General features: G+C 43.2%; 1 protein-coding gene across 50 annotated transcripts in view; it reads right to left on the bottom strand.

Moving 5' to 3' along the window:
- Positions 1-248: 248 nt before the first annotated feature.
- Positions 249-19,630, bottom strand: part of FUBP3 (far upstream element binding protein 3) — a 57,701-nt gene continuing 38,319 nt past the window's right edge. For 24 of the 50 annotated variants that reach the window (XM_065572658.1, XM_065572659.1, XM_065572661.1 and 21 more), the window contains 8 exons: positions 18,304-18,445; positions 11,718-11,878; positions 10,338-10,411; positions 9,744-9,820; positions 6,774-6,842; positions 4,496-4,567; positions 3,592-3,719; positions 249-1,615 (listed from right to left, as the gene is read on the bottom strand). In XM_065572658.1, the coding sequence (XP_065428730.1) occupies positions 1,607-1,615; positions 3,592-3,719; positions 4,496-4,567; positions 6,774-6,842; positions 9,744-9,820; positions 10,338-10,411; positions 11,718-11,878; positions 18,304-18,445 (732 nt within the window). In that variant the 3' untranslated portion in view covers positions 249-1,606. The remainder of the gene's footprint in view (positions 1,616-3,591; positions 3,720-4,495; positions 4,568-6,773; positions 6,843-9,743; positions 9,821-10,337; positions 10,412-11,717; positions 11,879-18,303; positions 18,446-19,630) is intronic. The other 26 variants (XM_065572664.1, XM_065572665.1, XM_065572677.1 and 23 more) reach the window with 3 other exon arrangements.

Here is a 19,630-nt window from a genome sequence, read left to right as displayed (position 1 = left end):
TTCGTGCCCCATTATTTCAAAAGACACATCCATATGACATTAAGAGTTTGACTGGAATTAAGGCTCTCAAGTCAACGTAATGGCATTATCCAAAACCATTAACATGAAATCATTTGGAGCTAAGTTGATGCGATCCGTGCCAGGCATGCAGGCCGAGATGGAGCTTGTTGAGGTAAAAGCAGTTAGCTCACGCTCACTAGAGTTACTTTCAGAGGAGAGTGAGCAAACGGAGTAAAGCAGACTAAAAATACTTCACCCACAAGACATCTTGTGGAAATTTTATTATATAGAGTGTAAAATGCAACTGTCAGTCAAATAAAAAGAACACTTTTTTTAACATCATGCTCAACATTATCCAATGGTGTTTCTTTAGAGTTAGACATTTCAAGCATTATAAGGAAAAAATAAGGAAAGAACCCAAGAACAGTAACTTCAGTACATTTCAAAACGGAATGTCCCGCAGGTCAATTAAAAATGCAAGAAAAAATAGCTTCAATTCCGTTTTTTCCTTTAAAAATACACTGTTATCTGTACAAGAAACACTACAGTAAACATTGGAAATCATATTATCCCTTTTATTAAATCAAAATTATTTAGCGCATACTGTGGTTAATACTAGATTCATTTATTTCTCTAGGTAATTTGACAAATATTAGATAAGAAAATATTTAAAAAGAAAAATGAAAAAAGCAAAAAACACCCTGGAATTAAAAAATAGTTACTACTTTTTATATGGTTTAATGTTCCACAGTGTTTGTTAAAGGTACTAATAGCAGATTCATTTTAATATTAAAAATAACAGTATTTATATTTCTGAGAGCATAGAGGAAGGGTTTTTTTTGTTTTTTTTTCTTTAAACAAGCTTGGAGGTCTTAGATACATAAATGCAACCAGCAATGGAGACATGAAAAAATGTATTGCTAAAAAAATTAACACATTTTTATATTACCCTTTAGAACTCTAGAAATTATACAAACCCTACAAAATACCTCCCCCCCACTTGCCTGACAGCAAAACAGTAAGTGTCTCAATACAGAATTCACATAATTAATTAATTACAATACATACCATAGTTCAGTTTTTTAAAAAATGCAATAAAATCAAAAAGACAGCCAAGATACAAGAAATTAGAAGTAAAACATTTAATGAATTTACATATTTAAGAATATTTAAATACTGTTTAAAATTTTTTTTTTTTAGGATTTGTTACATACCACCTAAGACTTCCAAGCCACTCTTTCTGTTGCAACAGAAAAGATTGAAAACTAAAAAGAAAAAAAAAAAAAACACACAAAAAACCACATGTTGAAATGTCACAGCTCTGGGGTGCGTTTTGGTGCCTGTAATTCTCTGGCTTCTTTCCAAAAAGAATCCCGGAGTTTTTACAAATTTGGAAACAAAAAATTACCAGCATGTCCATAAGTTTAGTACATTACTAATTGTTCCTGATTCTTAGAAAAGTTCAGTTTAGATTATCCTACAACTAGTGTTTCACAAACAAACAGAAAAGTCTTCATCAAAATGTTGCAAATCTAGAAACCTCTGTTACAAAAAGGTTTTCTTCCACAATGATTCCAAGAAAAAAATTTGCCACAAGGACATTGTTCTACTGCTCCTGCATAGAAAGAGAAAGAAACAAAGTCAACTTAGGTCTACACTTAAAACTTACATTGACAGCTTTGTTAGGCAAGGCTGACACCCCAACCCCACCCCCCGGACCAACATAGCTATGTCAGCAAAACCTGAGCATAGATGCAGCTATGCCTATAGATGAGTGCTTCCGTTGGCATAACTACTGTCGTTCAGGGAGTTGGTTCCACCACTGACAGAAAAAGTCCTGTCAGCATACTCAGTCTACACTGGGGGTTTACGCCAAGCTAGGCTCTGTAGTGTAGACATAGCCTTACTCAGCAGCAAGTTCTAAAGTGATCTCCAGAAAACGCCTGCCCACCACATTTCCCATTCTAACTGTACCACACAGGGATACCTGAGAAGTAAGTCTCTGCAAGAACTCAGCCATAATACCTCTTATCCCTGAGCTTTCTTCCTGAGAGTCCATGCCCCGCAAAGAACTTTATTTCTTTCTCCACAGGCCCAGACTTTTCAATAGAAGACTGGAAGGGGACTCCCTTTAGTACATCATCTAGATCAGCCAGAAGGTAGTTATTTAATTACACTAAATATTCCCTCCCACCGCATTTCCAGCAAGTCTGGAACCAGAGTGAATATGCAGAACAGTGGGCTGCACCTTCAGTAATTTTATGGCCAAACGTTTGCCTCTCTAGGAATTTGAGTTTCAGTGTTGATGAAAGGTGCTGGACAGCCATACCCACGAATTATGCACAGACAATGGCAGTGCGAGCTTTTCTATACTGCCTATGAGTGTGCTTCTACCCAGACCTGGGGTGTGGGAGGGTAAAGTCTGGGCCTTAACATCTTTCTTTCCCTAATAGTGCAAACAGAAGCACCGAGAGAGGTACCTGCCCACTAGTAAATTAACAGACCAGCGAGTCATTTCACACTTGTTACCATGCCCCCATCATATGCTAGTAACTACGGCTGGTAAAAGACATCCAAGGGAACAATTTTCATTAAATTTTTAATTCAGATTGACAAAAAGTGAGTTGAAATTTGATGAAAATCTTCATGAAAGTTGTTGGATTTTTCAGCTAGACAGAGCTGGTAGAAAAATTATGAAATTCCAATAAAGAAAGGAAGAAGTATTAGTTGAAAAACACAACAATTTCCACAAACTAGTAATAACTTTTGGGCTCTGCCGGGCTCTATTAAAACCAGTGACTCAGTGGTGAAGAGCTCTGCAACCCATTACCAAGCCAGTAAGTAATCTAGCTCTTTAACTTGGATTTTAATATGGAGTGCTGTTTTTAAAATATCAGCCATCTTCATAACTTGCATGTGGGAGGTGCATATACACGTCGCCAAATGCCAGAGACGTTCACCTTAGCAAGTCTAACTTTGCGGGCAACAGCTACTCCTGACCAAAGAAGCTTTGATGGTGGGATCCAAAATGAATCCCACTCAACCTTCAACTGGAAAGATGGCAACTGAACTGCAGGGCTTGAGTGACAGTTAAGGTAGATATGAAATTAGCTACCAGATATGCACAGTACAATCACTTTTCCAGTGACGTGTTTTCCCGTTAGGACATTGGAGCTGCAGGCCAGCTTTTCTGAAGCCTTTGTGTATATTTGCAAACACCTAACCCAGGCACAAGGATTCCCAACATGCATGAAAGTCAAAGTCCGCATGTGGACGTGACCCTGCGAATTGGATGTGCACCCTTGTGCAAGGCTGGGCCATCCGTTAGCTCTGAAATGCAGAGATCTTGGTAGCATGTGGATTGTGATGCAAGCGCCCACGCAAGCCAGTCAGCTCAGTTAGGTAGTAAGCTTCCCACAGAGAGGCACAGTGGGTTGCAGTTAGCTGATTTCCCCTCTTCTTTAGTTGTGTCTCAGACATCAAGGCAGCTTTATTGCTGGGGTCTTCCCCACACTGGGGCAACGCTAAACTACACTAACCCCTCCGAAGGGGAGCAGCAGCAGAGGAGATCGGTGGAACACAAATACAGACCTGGCTGTGGGCCTGAGCTTGCCCTAGTGTCTGCCCATAGTAGGCAGCCTGCTGTCTGTAATACTCCGCCCATGCCATTGTGTAGTCCGGCTGGGAACTTGCCTGAGAAGCAGCACTGGCAGCGTGACCTGGATGACGAAAAGGAAACACAGGTAGTCGAGAACCGGCAACAGCAAACCAACAAACATACACACTTACGATACTGTTTTGTAATGTTTAAATACAGCAGACATCTGAAAATACAGCAGCAGCAGCTACCTGCCGTTTGGACAGAACAGGACACGTTTTAAGCAGACTTGCAGGTTATTAGTTGGTGCGGCACTTTGAAAGCATAACAATTATTCCCACTGTTCAGGGATACTTGGCTTGGAAATTCTGCTTTGTTCATCCTTTGAGTCCTCCAGGTGAGGAACAGCCAACAGCTCCAGAAGCTAGGGCATGAAAGCGGCTGGAGCGGCATTCCTCTGAACTGTCAACAAGACGACACCCCACCCCCGCAACTCCTCAGTCACCAAAGTACAGCGCTTTTCTTACACCTCGGAGAGCACGCCCCACCCGCCTTCAGGCCTTTTGTCAGTTCTTGTTCTACTCAGGCACAGGTACACGTGCCAACGTTTTCCTAATACAGTCCAACTTCTCGAGGTGCACCTGAAAGGGAACAAACAGTCCACTGGGGACTGTAGTTCATTGGCCTCACCTTGCCCTGAGATGGTGCAGTAACAAGCGAGACGTAAAGCTTTCTGTGGGAGAACTACAAGCACCCTCGCCAACAGGAGGGCACAGAAAGGGATTTGTAAGGGAATGGGACCTTATGATGCAAGGGAGTGGAGACAAGTTAATGGATTAGAGCTAACTCTGTTTATAACAGGAGTTTATTCATCTCCAGCGGCCCTGTTTCACTCACTCTGTTTTTTGTAATACTCCTCCCACGCCTTGCTGTAATCAGGCTGGCTGTTCTGCTGCTGGCTCTGTTGGCCTGTGCAAAGAGGACAACAACGGGCATGTCAATAAGGAACAGGTGACAAGTCTCTAGCTAGTGACATCTCCCCAACAGACAGCTCCTGGCTCCAAGTCTACTGCCCATGCCCTCAACAGTCCTCTTCACGCCTTGCTACAACAGGTGGGATTCTTCGCTTGGGACGAGCTATTTTAAAGAGTAAGGGTGCCTGAGTTGTCCCCATTTTAATCCTTTCCTCAGGGAGCAGCACACTAGTCTCCTACCTGTGGTGACCAGCTGAAGCCAAATTGACTTTGCTGGACAAACACTTAGCCAGCATTGCAAGCCATCCTAGGACATAACCGGCAACCTCTGGAGAATGTTTACTACCTGGTACTACAGGAGAACTGAAGGGCACTGGCAGAACCATGATGGAGGAGGAAGACTGAACAGCACTGGCCTGTGCCAGTGAGCAAGACTGCCTGTGTCCTTGGCAGTTATATTCACATTCAAAAGAGGGGGACCTGGGATGGAAAAAAATGTGTACATCCCTGGTTGACAACCCAGTTTCTGCCAAGCCAAGCTCCTATGACAGAGCATCCAAGGAACCAGCTTGAGATCACTACGCTGTTCTTTACGTTCATCTCAGAACGGATTCTGAGGGGCTAGAATAGCCTCTGCTCATTCGGTGAAAGCACACTGCAAAGAGCCATCAATTAGAATATCTAGTTTGCAGTGTCTGTTGACACCCTGCATCCACACACAACAGCTATCCCATGCACCTTACAGGTGCTAGGCACGCCAGCCGGTTGCAGTACTTGGGATGCAGTCTTTAGCTCAGTGTTAATGGAACCTGTGCAGCCTACCCTGGTTTTGTCGAAGCGTGGCAAGGGAGCCGCGAGCTCTGTGGCATGACCAACACCATCCCACAACGCTGTGCCTTGCATTCGGAAGCCATCCAAAAGACCTGCTTCCAGCAACAGTGATGCACACTATGGAGCAGGTTATTCTAGAAGTCCCAGAACACACCGGTGCCATGCTAGTTGGAAGGCATATGCTGGCAATGGATGCAGACTGTTTTCGAAAACTGTGCTGCTGTGCAGACACACGAAAGCTTGTCTCTCTGGCCAACAGAAGTCGGTCCAATAGAAGATTTTACCTCACCCCTGCCTGGTCTCTCACAAGAGAGCCAATCATTTTATAAAACATTTCTGCAGCCACTTCTCTAGTGACAGCACATGCACCCTTTGAAAAGAGTCAATCCAATTAATGGGCTCAGCATATCTAAGCTTCAACTAGGGGAGAGGCCAGCCACCTGGGCCCAAGGAACCCCCCTTACCCATACCATTATGGTTAATGCACAGGACCTGCGGAATCATGTGGCGGACTAACTAAAGAGCAATACAGACAATGTGCTAGTTAGAGACACAGCAAGGAAAGCCAGGCGGACTAAAATGCATAAGCGCTACACGAAAGCCACTGCATGCATTAGACTGGTGGGTGAGGATGGGAGGCACAAAGAAAAAAAACAAAACAAAAAAAACTGAAGCATACTCTTCCTGGCGATCTAACTGCCTTCACTCTCCATACTCAATTCTGGGTGCTGCCCTGCACTGCAACACAGGCTGAAGAGAGCTTTGAAGTGGCAGGGGCGGGGGGGGGGGAAGGGTGAACATAATACACTGAAAGTGTGAAGTGGGTGGAGGAAACAGGGCAGCAGTGTCCTGTCCAGGGGCATAAAAGCGGGTTAAAAGACTTGACCAAAGCTACAAGTCAAGACCTTTTCTTGCAGAGGTCAGGGCTGCCTTGACTGTCCACCTGCTAATGCCAACAAAGGACCTCCTTCAATGCCTTTTCTTCTAGGAGAATTACAGTCCGCAGTGGGCTGAAAGGACACGCCACTAAATACATTTCACGGCAAAATGTTTTACCCGGCCAGTTAATTTATTTAAGATGGGCGAGAAGTAATTAAAATCTAAATACATGTGTAGGGTTGGGGGGTCTGCCCCTTCTCTCACAAGGGGGCTGTGCTAGTGAAAGGGAAGAGGGGGGACATTCTAGAATTTGCTCATGGAAAGTCTGTTCTGAAGAGTGATTCATCTGGTTCTTTGACAATGCTAATGAGACCACGGAAACCAGGCTGCGACACTTGCTTTAGAACAGGCTGGGAAGGAAATGGTCAGAAGCGGATTTTAGATAAACCTTTATGTGTAAAAACAAGAAGTTGTAGGAGACAGGTATTTACCTAGTTTCTTATAATAATCCTCCCACGCCTTGGTGAACTCCACCTGGCCTGACTGGGTACCATTGTGATCTGCAGCAGGAGAAGAAAGCAGTGAGGTCTGCTTAAAGCACAGCATTATCTTGTCTGTCCTCTCTCTTTACCAAGACTGCCTTCAGAGTGTGCCTGGCTATAAACAGGAACATGGAGGATTCTAAGTGGACATGGAACGGAACAGCCAACATTCCCACCAGGTTTAATAGTAGTGATGCAAGACACCTGACCCAGAGCACAGCAGGGGTGGTACGGACCCCAGCCAGTAAAGGGTTTGCCCAAAGGTTTACAGTTTGGAGCCTCAGGAAGCATTTGGGGGAGTGGGGAAGGGGGCGTGCTTTTTCATCTGTGTCTGGCTTGGTGTTTGTGCCATTGTGACTTCTGCATGCAAACAGGCCCCAAATCTGATCGGGGCTGGTGGCAGGGTGGCCAATGAACAGCCTTCACTTATCCCATCGGCTCATAGCCCAAGTCTGCTGACCTTCAAGGTGCGGTGCAAAGCCCATCTCTCTTCTTAAACCTTTGCTTGAGGAAGGGTGGGATATGTATGGGAGAGTTATTTTAGGAGGATTTTTCCTTTGTAAATAATTGCTCTTGGACAGCAAAGTTTGTGCAGATTTTTTTTGGTGGCGAAGGACTCCCCTTGTTCTCATGCAAAATATTAAGTTATCTGGGGTGTTGGTTTTTTTTTAAATGTACACACTCTGAGGCAAGTACAGCATGTTTCAGAAATGTAAAAGGAAGCACACCCAAAGCTTTTTTACATGAAAGCAGAGATAAGAGCCTGGAGCGTACAGGAATGGTGAGGAAGCCTGCATGATAACTCTGATCCCAGGACAGGGGAGTCAAGATATTAACGGTACCCTTCCCTGCTTCATTCAAGTAATGTTAGCAGAGTTCTACTAACTGCTTTCCCCATGCAGAAAAGAGTGTATTGTGGACATGGTGTTTGATCTTTAAGTCAGAAAGTTATGATGGAGTTCCTAAAACCCAGGACAGGCTGCCCTCCCGAACTCAAAGCAAACTGAAAATAATTGCAAGTAGCATATTTCTAGTGTTACAAAGTAAAGGTATCAGGAAAACATTAGTGACCATTAGTACCTTACTATAATGCTACCTAGTGAAGGAGTACATTTGGGTGCTTGCATCACTTTACTACTTTGAGCAATTTGAACTACAGATCCACTATAATTATTTACAGTTCAATGCTTCCTAGACTGTATGTTCCTTGGGGCACAGACTGTGTCTTTGAAAGTGTCTGTACAGAGATTAGGACAAATGGGCCCCTGTTCCCAATTGGAGCCCCTTTATGCTATTGTAACATATATATTAGAAACGTTAAGTTAATAATGCACTATGGCAGGGGATTTCCATGAACAAGATGCAGAATATTCAGAGTTATGGTTTCCATGGCACCAAATTTTAGTCTCTGATCTTGGAAATATGGATACAGCTGCACTTATAATCACTGTGCAGCACTCCAGGTGGTATGTATAACTGGAGTGCTACATCTTGAGAAGGTCTGTTAGTGGGAAACTGCATGCTACAGGCAGCAACCAGTTTTCAGATTCTTGTTTCTAAACCAAACATAACACTTAAAAAGACACTTGCCATTCCTAAGAAGTTTGAAAGGCTTATTTTTAAAACTTATTCAAGTATTTAAAAATGTACAGAAAGTTCTCTCAGCACCTGAAATACCCCATATCATCCCAACACAGGTGAAGAGAATTGTACCAAGTTTCTGAACAGATTCACCTTTTGGCTGAGGGAAGGCATAAGAAGTTTCTGAAAGAAGTAGCCTCTTGGTCTGAAAGTTTAGGCCTCTGTTAAGAGTTAAAGTGAAACCATCTCAACCAGAAGAGAAAAATATTAACTTTGGGATTGCTGACAAACTGAAGTTGGTGTTTGCGTGAAATGACTGCTCCATGTGTTAGAGTGACATGTAGGAGAATGGCATTGCTGGAGCCACCTAAACTAAGGAGGGTCTGTTGTTCTCCCAATCTGAACTGGTTGGGGGTTTAAACAATCAGGAGGTCAAACGCCTGGCTTGGAGCAATAGCCACTCAAAGCAGGCACCTCTGCAGCCCAGTTGGCCCAGCAAGCAAACAGCTGCAGATCGGCTTTTCTGGGCTGGTGAATGGAGTGAAGGACAGAAGTTTTGGAACTCTGACCAACAATGAATTTGTAATTTACTTTTAGCCATGTGACCAACTTGTCCTGTTTAACCGGTAAGGCGCTGACTAATTCCCAGAGTTTAACAGCTTTGGTGCTAGTCAGTACTTACAACCTTTCAGGGACATGCTATTCCAGTAAGGGGTGGGGGTTATTCTGTGTCACAGGGAGGTGGAACTAGGACAGGAGCCAATCCTACCTTCTTCACCAACCAACCCCCTCTCTTCTCCATTCATTCATTGCTCCCAGAATCCCAATCTTTCCTTCAGGCTGAGAAACAAGTGGTGAGGGCAGCTCACATAAGGAGAGCAGGGGAATAGCAAAGAGAATCAGGAGTCAGGAGCAGAAAGGAGGTGGGCTGCTAATGACAGGCTGTGTGGCTAGTGGGAGGGAATGGTGCTGTCCAGTGCTCCATTGGGGAAGGCAGGAGGGGAGAGAGTCTAGAGAGGTGGGAAGGTTCTTGTTAGGGGGGAGCAGGGAGGGAGTCCAAGCTCCTGCAGGAAAGAGGGGTGGACACTTAAAACAAGCAGCTAACAGCAAAGAGTGATTTATAACAGGTTCTCTGCGTGCCTTCAATTTATGTTACACTAGTATAATCAGGAGCATTGATCCTTTACTCCAGGGTGCACCTGCATGCATGCACTTTAATTGTGTAACTTCTTCTACCATCTTCCATACGAGTGGGCTCACGAGACCTGCAGTTGTGTACCTGTGTGGAGTACAGATTAACTTTTGGACTTTTCTCAAACCAAAAGGCTAACTACTTACTTGGGACTTGCTGTCCAGGCTGTTGCCACGTCTGGTAGGTGCTGCCCCAACCCTGTGTCATGAATGCCTGAGGACCACTGTGGATTATAATACCATACACTGAAGCAGATGGACAGAACATTTTCTTAATAGATCATATGCACAAAAACAGTAACAGCATCAAAATGATTAGGAGTCAGCAGCTGCTAAGGCAAGAATTAATGCAAAAATAGGGGGAAACTCCTGACTGGTCCAATACTGGAGAAGTGAGCCTGAAGGCCTTCTTTAAGTTATTGTTAGCAGAGCTGAAAGGAGGGCACATCAAACCTCACTCAGACTTGAGGCCAACAGTATCCGTTGCTAATTTAAATTTCTTTCCACACCCTTGCTGAATTGATGGTGGGCGTTCTTAGATGTGGCAGGAACTGGCAGCTCCAATTAGGAGTTTTCTATAATTGGGCTTCAAAGCTTCATCTCACTCATCCTTGGATTCGGGAGTCTTCAATCTGACTTTCTACAAGTTTTCACTTATTCTTAAACCTTCACGCCTCAATCTAAAATGCTCACATTCATGCTCCCTACGTTAAGAGTCCACAGGACGTTGTGGAAACTTACTTTTGATGAGGTGTAGCAGGTGCTTGGCTGAAAGGATTTTGACCAAAACCGCCAGGTCCACCCATGCTGGTACCCTGTCACAGAATTCACAAACACTGAATGTTATAATTCCTCCCACCATTTTAAAAAACAAAAACAAAACCCCAGCCACTATGTTTAGATCAAGAGTAAGAAAAGGGACCAGAAAGCACGGGACATACCACTCATGGCACCAATTCTGAAAGTGTAAAATTCCCAAAAGCGCCTAAGTGAATTGGGAGCCCATTTTTGAAAACTGCTTAGGCTCCTAAGTGTCTTGCTGAAAGCCAGTGGGACTTAGGAATGTATGAAAGTGTTTCACTATATGTACTCCAAGATCGAAAACTCTCTCCTAGATTAGATTTTAAGGTCAGAAGGGACCATTATGATAGTCTAGTCTGATCTCCTGCACAACGCAGGCCATAGAATCTCACCCACCCACTCCTGTAATAAACCCCTAACCTATGCCTGAACTACTGAAGTCCTCAAATCATGGTTTAAAGACTTCAAGGTGCAGAGAATCCTCCAGCAAGTGACCCGTGCCCCACGCTGCAGAGGAAGGCGAAACCTCCCCAGGGTCTCTGCCAATCTGCCCTGGAGGAAAATTCCTTCCTGACCCCAAATATGGCGATCAGCTAAACCCTGAGCATGTGGGCAAGACTCACCAGCCAGCACCCAGGAAACAATTCTCTGTAGTAACTCAGATCCCATCTAACATCCCATCACAGGCCATTGGGCATATTTACTGCTAATAGTCAAAGAATTCAGTATAAAGGCTGCTTTTTCAGTTTTACAAGGTCCCACTTCAGTATTTTCTCATCTCCTTTTACCCAAGTCTCACCTGACTAGGTTCTTTGGCCTGGTTCCATTACGCTGCAACACCCATGGCTTTGTAACAGGTAGATTAAGAGCCACCATAGAGCCACTACAGTAACAGCAGTCTGTAGTGTCACAGAGATCCTGCCACCCCCTTTGTGCACTTCTGTAATCCCCAAGTAGAAACATAGCTCAGTCTTCTCCCCCAGATCTGATTTCAGACACCCTTTTGGTACCCTACAAGATCTCTTCTGGCAAAGCATTAGATTTTCCATCCATCACAGAGCAGCAGACCAGACTGGATTACTGAAGCAGGCTTCTGGGAGAAACATTCCAGGCTACAGTAAATCCATCCATATTAATCCAGGTCTACTGGAGGGCCAGTTCGGACATTTCAGGCTGTCTGCTCACAAGCATGTTGTTTCGAAGCCGGACTATCAACACCACAAAATGCAGAAGTTTGTGCCCCCGCCTACCCAAACCTTTATCAGTAAAAACACAACGCCAACTAAAACCAGTTCAGAAGCAATACCACATGACACTTACACCAACTTTCTCATCTATGAGATGTCTAGCGAGCTCAATCTGTTGAGGAACTCCTCTGATGGTGAATATCCGTACGCTAGGGTCCGTGTTGGGAGGTGGATTTCTTTGCAGCTCCACATGGGCTCCTGACTGCTGGTTTATGCTCTTGATGTTCTCTCCACCTGCAGAAAAGGGAAATCAAGGTACGAGAAGAGATGAGCATACAACATTTCATTTATATAGAGAGATGATTATCATGATTTCCAAAGCTACGTCCTACAGCTGGAATAGATTTTTCCCCCCTACCCTTGTGTCTGCTCTAAGCAGTGAAGGAAACACTATAGTGAATATAGTCATAATACTTTGGCTCACATCCCCACCACACTCCTCTCCATTTATTTATAAGTGCACCCAGAGACCAAGTCTTTGCTGCTACATGCCAGACTTCTGTCTCTTACTGGGTCAGCCAATGCCACTTAGCGTCTGAAGAAGGGTATGTACCTTAGTGCCTTTGCACACTTCGCTGGGCTGCTAAGCAAATTCAGTATTACTGGCACATATTTTGTGAACAACGAAGACCAAAGACAAGGATTCTTCCTGCTAATTTACCACCATCTCTTACCCTTCGGGCCAGCGAATCAGTACAAACGCAGAAGTTATTTCTCAAGAAAAGTAACTGAGACGGATCCATTGTTATTCTTCCTCACTTTAAGGCTACACGTTCAATGCCGAAACAGTTGTTTTGTTTGTTTGACAGCACGACAGCTAAGGTGCATTACTTATCTCACTGTAAAACACACCTTTTTTAGCAGTGAGGACAAAGCCTGGTAGTTTTCCTGTGGTTATGCATCATTCAATAGGTGCTTTCCTTAAAATCCTACTGGCTCCTGCAGCCACTTCCCACTTGCAATGCAGCACAAATGGCTACACACACTTCTGGAACAATGCAAGGTTCACAGTTGCCAGCCTGTCACTTCACAGCTAGAGTTCAGACTTGTATACACGAGGAAATTAACCACAATAGCTACTCAAAACAGCTCCCCATGTGGACACTTACCACAGAATAAGAGTGTCCACATGGGGAATTATTCAAGCTTTAAATTCACAGCCTACCTTAAGCTGAAATAACTTTCAAGTGTAGACATGTCCTTTAGTGCATCTTTGGCAAACATATGAACAGTGAATCAGCTCTCTCAGATAAGTGAACACACAAGAGTACTCTTAGGCACACTGGAGCTAATGAAATCTGGTTTGACTTCGTGAAAAAACTTGCGAGGTCTCAGTCTCTTAATGAAATTTGCTTAACAAAAGCTTCAGCCGATGTTACAATGGTTCAATTCTTCTTTTGGAATTTCACAGAACTTACAGATCAGCGCCACTCAACTGGAGAAAAGAGGGTGGGGGGAAAGTTTTACAGCTCTGATTCCTACAGACCTAGATAAGGGCACTAGCTGAAACACACACTGCAAGGGGGAGAAAAGGACACTAATGAGCAATTGAGCAAAAAAGTTGATTAAAAAGTGTACCCATAAGTAGCTTCCCTGTTTTTGCCAGTGTTCCTAAAACCAGCCCTGAACACAACTTCAAGACGAAGTGTGGACATTGAGTACGTTTGTTCATTTCATTGTAAAACTTGTGACCTTTTCAACATTCTATACCCCCTTTTGTGGGAGGAAGAGTCACCCCTAGGCAATTAACTCTTTCTAGATGCATTTTGGGGGATTAGAGAAGTTTTTATGCCACATCCTTCCTTATGCAGGCAAAACAGATTATCCTGTGCAGCCAAATAGGAAACCATCCATTTCAACTGTGATTTGGAAAGTTATGAGAGGAATTTTGAAACAAGAATGGTTTCATTTAAGATGTTAGGATGTGTGCACAATCAACTGAGAGTCTTGGGGCCTGCTTATGTGCTCACTAGGCTGCCATATGGAATGGAAGAAAGTTTTACACACTTTTAGCCTGCCTAGTTGTGAGCGCATAGCAAGGAAGAGAACTTGGTATCAGTGACGGATGCTAATGTGAACATCAAAGCAAAACTATGTGTAACCTCTCCTGAGCTCTAAATATCTTCCTTCTGACTTGCTATCCTTGCCCAGTTGCAAATGACCACAATGTCTTTAGTTTCAAATTGTCTCCATAGTGAGCATTTCACATTTCATTATGCAAGTTACCAAGAGCAGAAATCTTTAGGGGAAGCTATTAATTGTGGGTCTGTTTCCCACCAGCTTCTTCTTTTACCATTCTGCACCGAGTGAAATGAGTTCTCTCTAGGCTTGTTCACAAAAGGTTGTATGTTAATCCCTCTAAACACTGCACATTCTTGGCTATCAGACTCCTTCTACCTCTGACACACCAAAAGGTACTCCCCTCCCATTCGAGATAGCTTCTCACTATGCCTTTGGAGCATACAAATACGATGAAGCAGCCAAAATGATGCTGTAGTGTCGGAAGGAGTTCACCTTCCTTCTTAATGAGGTCACCCGCTCGGCGCATGGTGGCTGTCTATAGACTTATTTGGCAGCTTGCTCCATTCTTCTACCTGACGGGGGGCAGAAATGATCCAGGAGTGGCCCCCCAGCTGGACGTGAAATTGTAAAGCAATTAATCAAACCTGCTAAAAGGCAGAGCTGACAAGAGCCGGGCCAGCCACGTTATCTGTCAATATTGCTGTATTTATCATGGAAATCCAGCGGGGCCCCTGAGAGGCTGCAGTTTGTTTCCAGGCACCAGCACACAGAAAAAGCACTTGACATTTGTATGGCTTTCCACTCCACCCTTCACCAAGTCTTTCAGACAAGAAAAGCTGCACCTACCCACCCCTAGAGGAAAAAAATACAAACAACTTTCAGTGAGCCTTCGCATTTCCTTATTAAGCCACAGAACGCTCACCATGCTCATGTGGAAAAGGCACTGGGGTCAGTTACTGCGTGCACGGCTGATACAAAGCTTGTAACAATCCGGCCTGAATTCCTCTTCCTCCTCTGACCCCCTCAAGGACAGTTTTTAAGGTAACAAGGAATATGGCAGGTACTAACATCTACCCTTTTGTAGACATGGTGCTCATGCATGTGTCAGCTTCAGATCCTGTAGAGCAGGGGAAGGCAACCTATGGCCCGCGTGCCAAGGCGGCATGCGAGCTGATTTTCAGTGGCACTCACACTACCCGGGTCCTGGCCACCGGTCCGGGGGCTCTGCATTTTAATTTAATTTTAAATGAAGCTTCTTAAACATTTTAAAAACCTTATTTACTTTACATACAACAATAGTTTAGTCGTATATTATAGACTTGTAGAAAGAGACCTTCTAAAAACGTTAATTTATTATTGGCACGCGAAACCTTAAATTAGAGTGAATAAATGAAGACTCGGCACATCACTTCTGAAAGTTTCTGACCCCTGCTGTAGAGGATGGATGGTCCAAAGGTGAGGGACTAGCTTGGAACCCGAGTTCAGGTCCTTGCTCTGCCACAGACTTTCTACATGACCTTGGGCAAGCCACTTAGCCTCTCTGATTCCCAACATTACAATGGAGTTAACAGCATTGCCCTGCCTCACAGAATGTTTGTGAGGATAAATACTTTAAAGATTGTGAGGCCAGATAAGTACCCAAAATAGTCTAGATTACATGAAATTCATAGTCTTCAACATGAAAGGTCCAATTCTAAAGCAGCCTATTTTTAGTTTCATTACGTTACTTAGAATTTTTTCCAGTCAAAATAAATAACTCTTATTCCAAATTCTTTAATCCTAAACACACTGTCACCCCAGGATTATAACGATTATGTTACAGCTGTATGATTAACAAACCGAATTTACAGAAATTGCTCTAGTGACCCCTGCTGTACTGATACATCTGTTTCCATTATATGTCAAAAAAATTGGAGTTAGTAAGAAAAAAGCCAAGTCCCTACTCTGAACTGCATTTCCCAGAGTCTTCTTTCACATCAGTCTCATGACTGTAGTTAATGACTGAAGAAAATGGTTAAAATATAATGAGAAGATTAAGTGATTTATTCTCAGTCAGATGCAGTATTAGAATCTCATTCACATGGAAATTTTCCATTAAAGAGCCAACTTGGGACTCTGCTCTTAATTTCTCTGTGGAAGCAGCCCCTAGAGTTTCACCGGCTGACCCATCCAGAAATTTAGCTTCAATACTCCAAGTGCCAAATGGCTAAACCCCTTATCCCCAGCCAGGCCTAGGTGTTTTAGAATAGAGGATTCCTATTTGGCCATCCATAAGAAAGAGTATTAACCTTGGAAATAACATCCCACTTGACATACAGGTGACAAAAGATCAGAAATAGTGGGAGCGTGGGAAGAGAACTGACTGACACAGAAGGCTCTGAAAATGAGTGTCATATCCATTTCTCATCCAAGACTCCCAGGAGACAAAGCTACAGCCATCACTCCCAACAAACAGATAAAAACGAACTAACAATACCAGTGTAAATACCCCAATAGTACTGATTGCAAGTAAATATTACACAACTTCAAATGTTCAAAGCACTGTACAGTCATTAATAATCAATCCTCTGAAAGCCTCGGGTAAGCGGTCCCATTTTACTGACGGGGAAACCAAAGTACAATGGCTTACACCCACAGTCACACGGCAAGACTCTGGCAGGGCCAGCATTAGAATTCAGGAGCTTCTCACACCTAACCCTGTGTTCGCTCCTCCAGATCACAGCGCTTATGTTAAAGAGACAACATTTCTATACATTGTGGAAACCCAAGTTACTTTTCTGTACTTTCTAATGGTTACTGTATTGGTAGCTACTGCAATGGTTAAAATAGCAATGGTAGTTTCCATTATTATATTTTACCATGCTGACAACTTTTGCTTTTGAGAATAACTTTCCTTTGCTTGGTCTCTGCCCTGACAGGATTTTTTGTTGAAAGACTGAGCACAATATCTTCAGCTGTTTCTGAATTATGAGGGAACAAAAGCACTTTTTGCATTGCTAATACATTTTCACTACACTTGTGAATAGGGTTACAGCAAAAACTAAGCCTGAAACTGTTTAGAGAGTTTCCTTAAAGCTTTCTATAGGAGGAGGGGGGAAAGAGGACGAGACTGGGAATGGGGAGATTTGAAGGGAATTAATTCTAAAAACTGAACTTTCTTAAAGCAGTCAGCCCTAAGCATGTTCACAGCAGCATCTGAAAAGTCTTAATGAAGGCCAATTCCTTTATGATTTTCACAGCACATTCATCCTGCCCAATGATAATTGGTATAAAGTGCTGGTACACTTCATGAGAAAAGCCAAATGTCACTGGAACATGGCAAAATCCCCTCAAAACCACACTAACACCAAGTGCAGAAGAAAATAGTAAGAAAAGAGAAAAACAAACAGAGCCTCTTCTCTTGAATTTAAGAGCACTGCCACACTTCTGGCTGCATTCTGCAAATTCCAAGCTTTTATTTTCAATGATGTATAGACATCACTATGCCACAAATGTAACAGGGAAGCAGCAATCCAGCCTGGCAGAAAATTCTCTAGCCAGCAGCAAAGAGGGAACCCACTGCTACCTGATTTACCTCAACTCCAGGGACACTAAAAGCAGAATTGGGACTATTGAAATGCTAACATTAAGCACACAGAATAATTCTTTTCTAGAGTATGGAGAAATTAAATACAAACTACTTTCATGTGTTAGTGTTGTAGTTAAAAAAAAACCCCACAAAGTCCTGATTCCAACATTAACTCAGGTGCATTGCACCAGTGCAGAATTTCTATTCCGGTTTCTAGTTAAATATAGTTATGGTGCACACTTTATAACATGACGACACACAGAGCCAAGTTACAACTGCTGTTGAAGCCTTCACCTTTGCACTTGGTATTGTTTGATTGGGACACAACTGTTCTAAGAAGGGAACACAAATGTTTCCATTACTGTGGTACACTTGAGTTCAATGACTAGGCAGCAGTGTTATGCCAACTACAGACTCCAGGCAAGCTAAGGAGTCCTAGGCACTCATAGGGCACCTGCCCAGTCTATTATGCACCAGGAGATTAAATTCAGTGGGTAGGTTAGATCTTGCTGTTTCCAGACAGACTTCTAACTTAAAGGTGACTACATCAGCAAGTGACTACTTGTAGCCCAGCTTATCTCCATGGACAAGGAGATACAACATTCGCTCCAACAAGAAGTACCATGCAATGGAATGTAAACTAAATACAAGACAAAAGGGTACCACTATAGAAAAGCAGCTGTTTTGTCTAGCCCCTTGCACTTTAAACCACTCTGATAGAAAGGGTCCTCAAAAGGACCTAAGGCTTTTCATGAGATGCTGCTTTGCACAACATGTACACCTGACCTGATAACCCAGAGTACAACTTTTCTGCATGCACAAACCCCCTTCCTCATATTAAAAAAAGCCTAGAAAGTACACTTGTGAAACAAGGCATCAGAAGGAAGCATACAGAGAGCATCTGCCTTACTAGGTGGTTATGCTTACTAAGTTCCTCCTATGTTGTATGGTCATGGTCACTGAACCACAATTTTCAATACTGGAAATACCACAGCCACTCCAGTAAAGTTTAGGAACCCCCATTTGAGACGGAGATTACATCTCAGAGCGTCATGTCAGCAGCACCTACCTTTGCCTATAACAAGACCACACTTATCAGCTGGCACCGTGTAGGTTATTTCCTGCATCCCCCCAGGTGTCCCAACGCTCCAGTCCCCACGACCACGACCTCTTCCCCGGGCTACTGCCAGACTTCCAAAGCCATCTCGTTCCTTGAAGGGAAAAAACAGCATTTCCATCAATATTTTTTCTGACCCCAATACCTGTACTACTAATTTGCCACATTAAAAAAAGGCAAAGTAGAGTTTAAACTGCATGATATAATCAATACCACTAATATCACTAAACTAGGGAACTCCTGGCCTTCATCTCTGTATGTGAGATTCTGAAGGTCACAGGTGTCTTCCTGATTCTGTAGGTTTATTTCAGCAAGTAGATATAAATGCATGCCTTCAAACAGAATATCCTTTTGTAACCGACAGGTATGCAGAAACTCAAAGTCCTTTTAGCTGCTGGGCTCCAATCTGAGCAGGGCTCGTTACCTAAGCTTTCCTGAGCAAACCAGAAACCTTAGCATTAATGCACACTGTTTGGCACCAAAGGCCTCATAGAAGCCAAAAGTTAACCCTCTCAGATGCCAATTACCGTGAGAACTACTGGAATCCCTCAGCTGAAATACACATTGCTCCAAATCAACTTGAACCTCCAACCAACGTTGTCCAAATTCAAAGAAATGTTAGGTCAGGATAAAAGAATCCACATGCTTTATCTGCAAAGTAAAAGCCCTCTGCTGTCACAGGCCAATGTCAGAGAGGATGCAAAGATTAAGTGGCTGAGGAAAGGATTTGCCCATGTATGTAAAGAGGTTTTCAAACAGCACTGGGAAGAGCCACAAAAGGCTGTTTTTTCCCCCCACGGCCTTCCAGAAAGATCAGTGGAGCTTTCCAGCCCTAGAGCCTTTTCAGAACAGCACAAGGATGGGTATCCAGGGTACAGATCCATTAGCTAGAACCTGCAGAAAAGATCCAGGAAGCAAAGAGCTCTTTGTGCGCTCAGTTCGTGTTCTGCCGTTCTGAGCACTTCTCACCCTTATCAAGCACTGTGGTAGAGGCAAGCTTTTCCATGCTAAGCCCAACCCTCAAGTCCAGGATTTCCCCCCCCAATCAGGATAGATACAAATTGATCTTTTTTTTTTTTTGAAAAAGTGAAAATTGGATTTTTTAAATTTAAATCAGATTTATTTGGTTATTTAAATGCTAATTACATTTTTCTTTTTAAAAATAAACCCGTTTAAAATGAAATCTGAATGTAAACGAAATATTAAGGCCTAAACTTATTATAATCTCTTAAAATGTTTAAATATAAAATAAATATGTTGAATCCATGAGTTTATTTCA

Source organism: Chrysemys picta, chromosome 18 (assembly GCF_011386835.1).
Source record: "Chrysemys picta bellii isolate R12L10 chromosome 18, ASM1138683v2, whole genome shotgun sequence".
Classification (NCBI taxonomy): Eukaryota; Metazoa; Chordata; order Testudines; family Emydidae; genus Chrysemys; species Chrysemys picta.
This window is presented reverse-complemented; position numbering and strand designations above follow the sequence as displayed.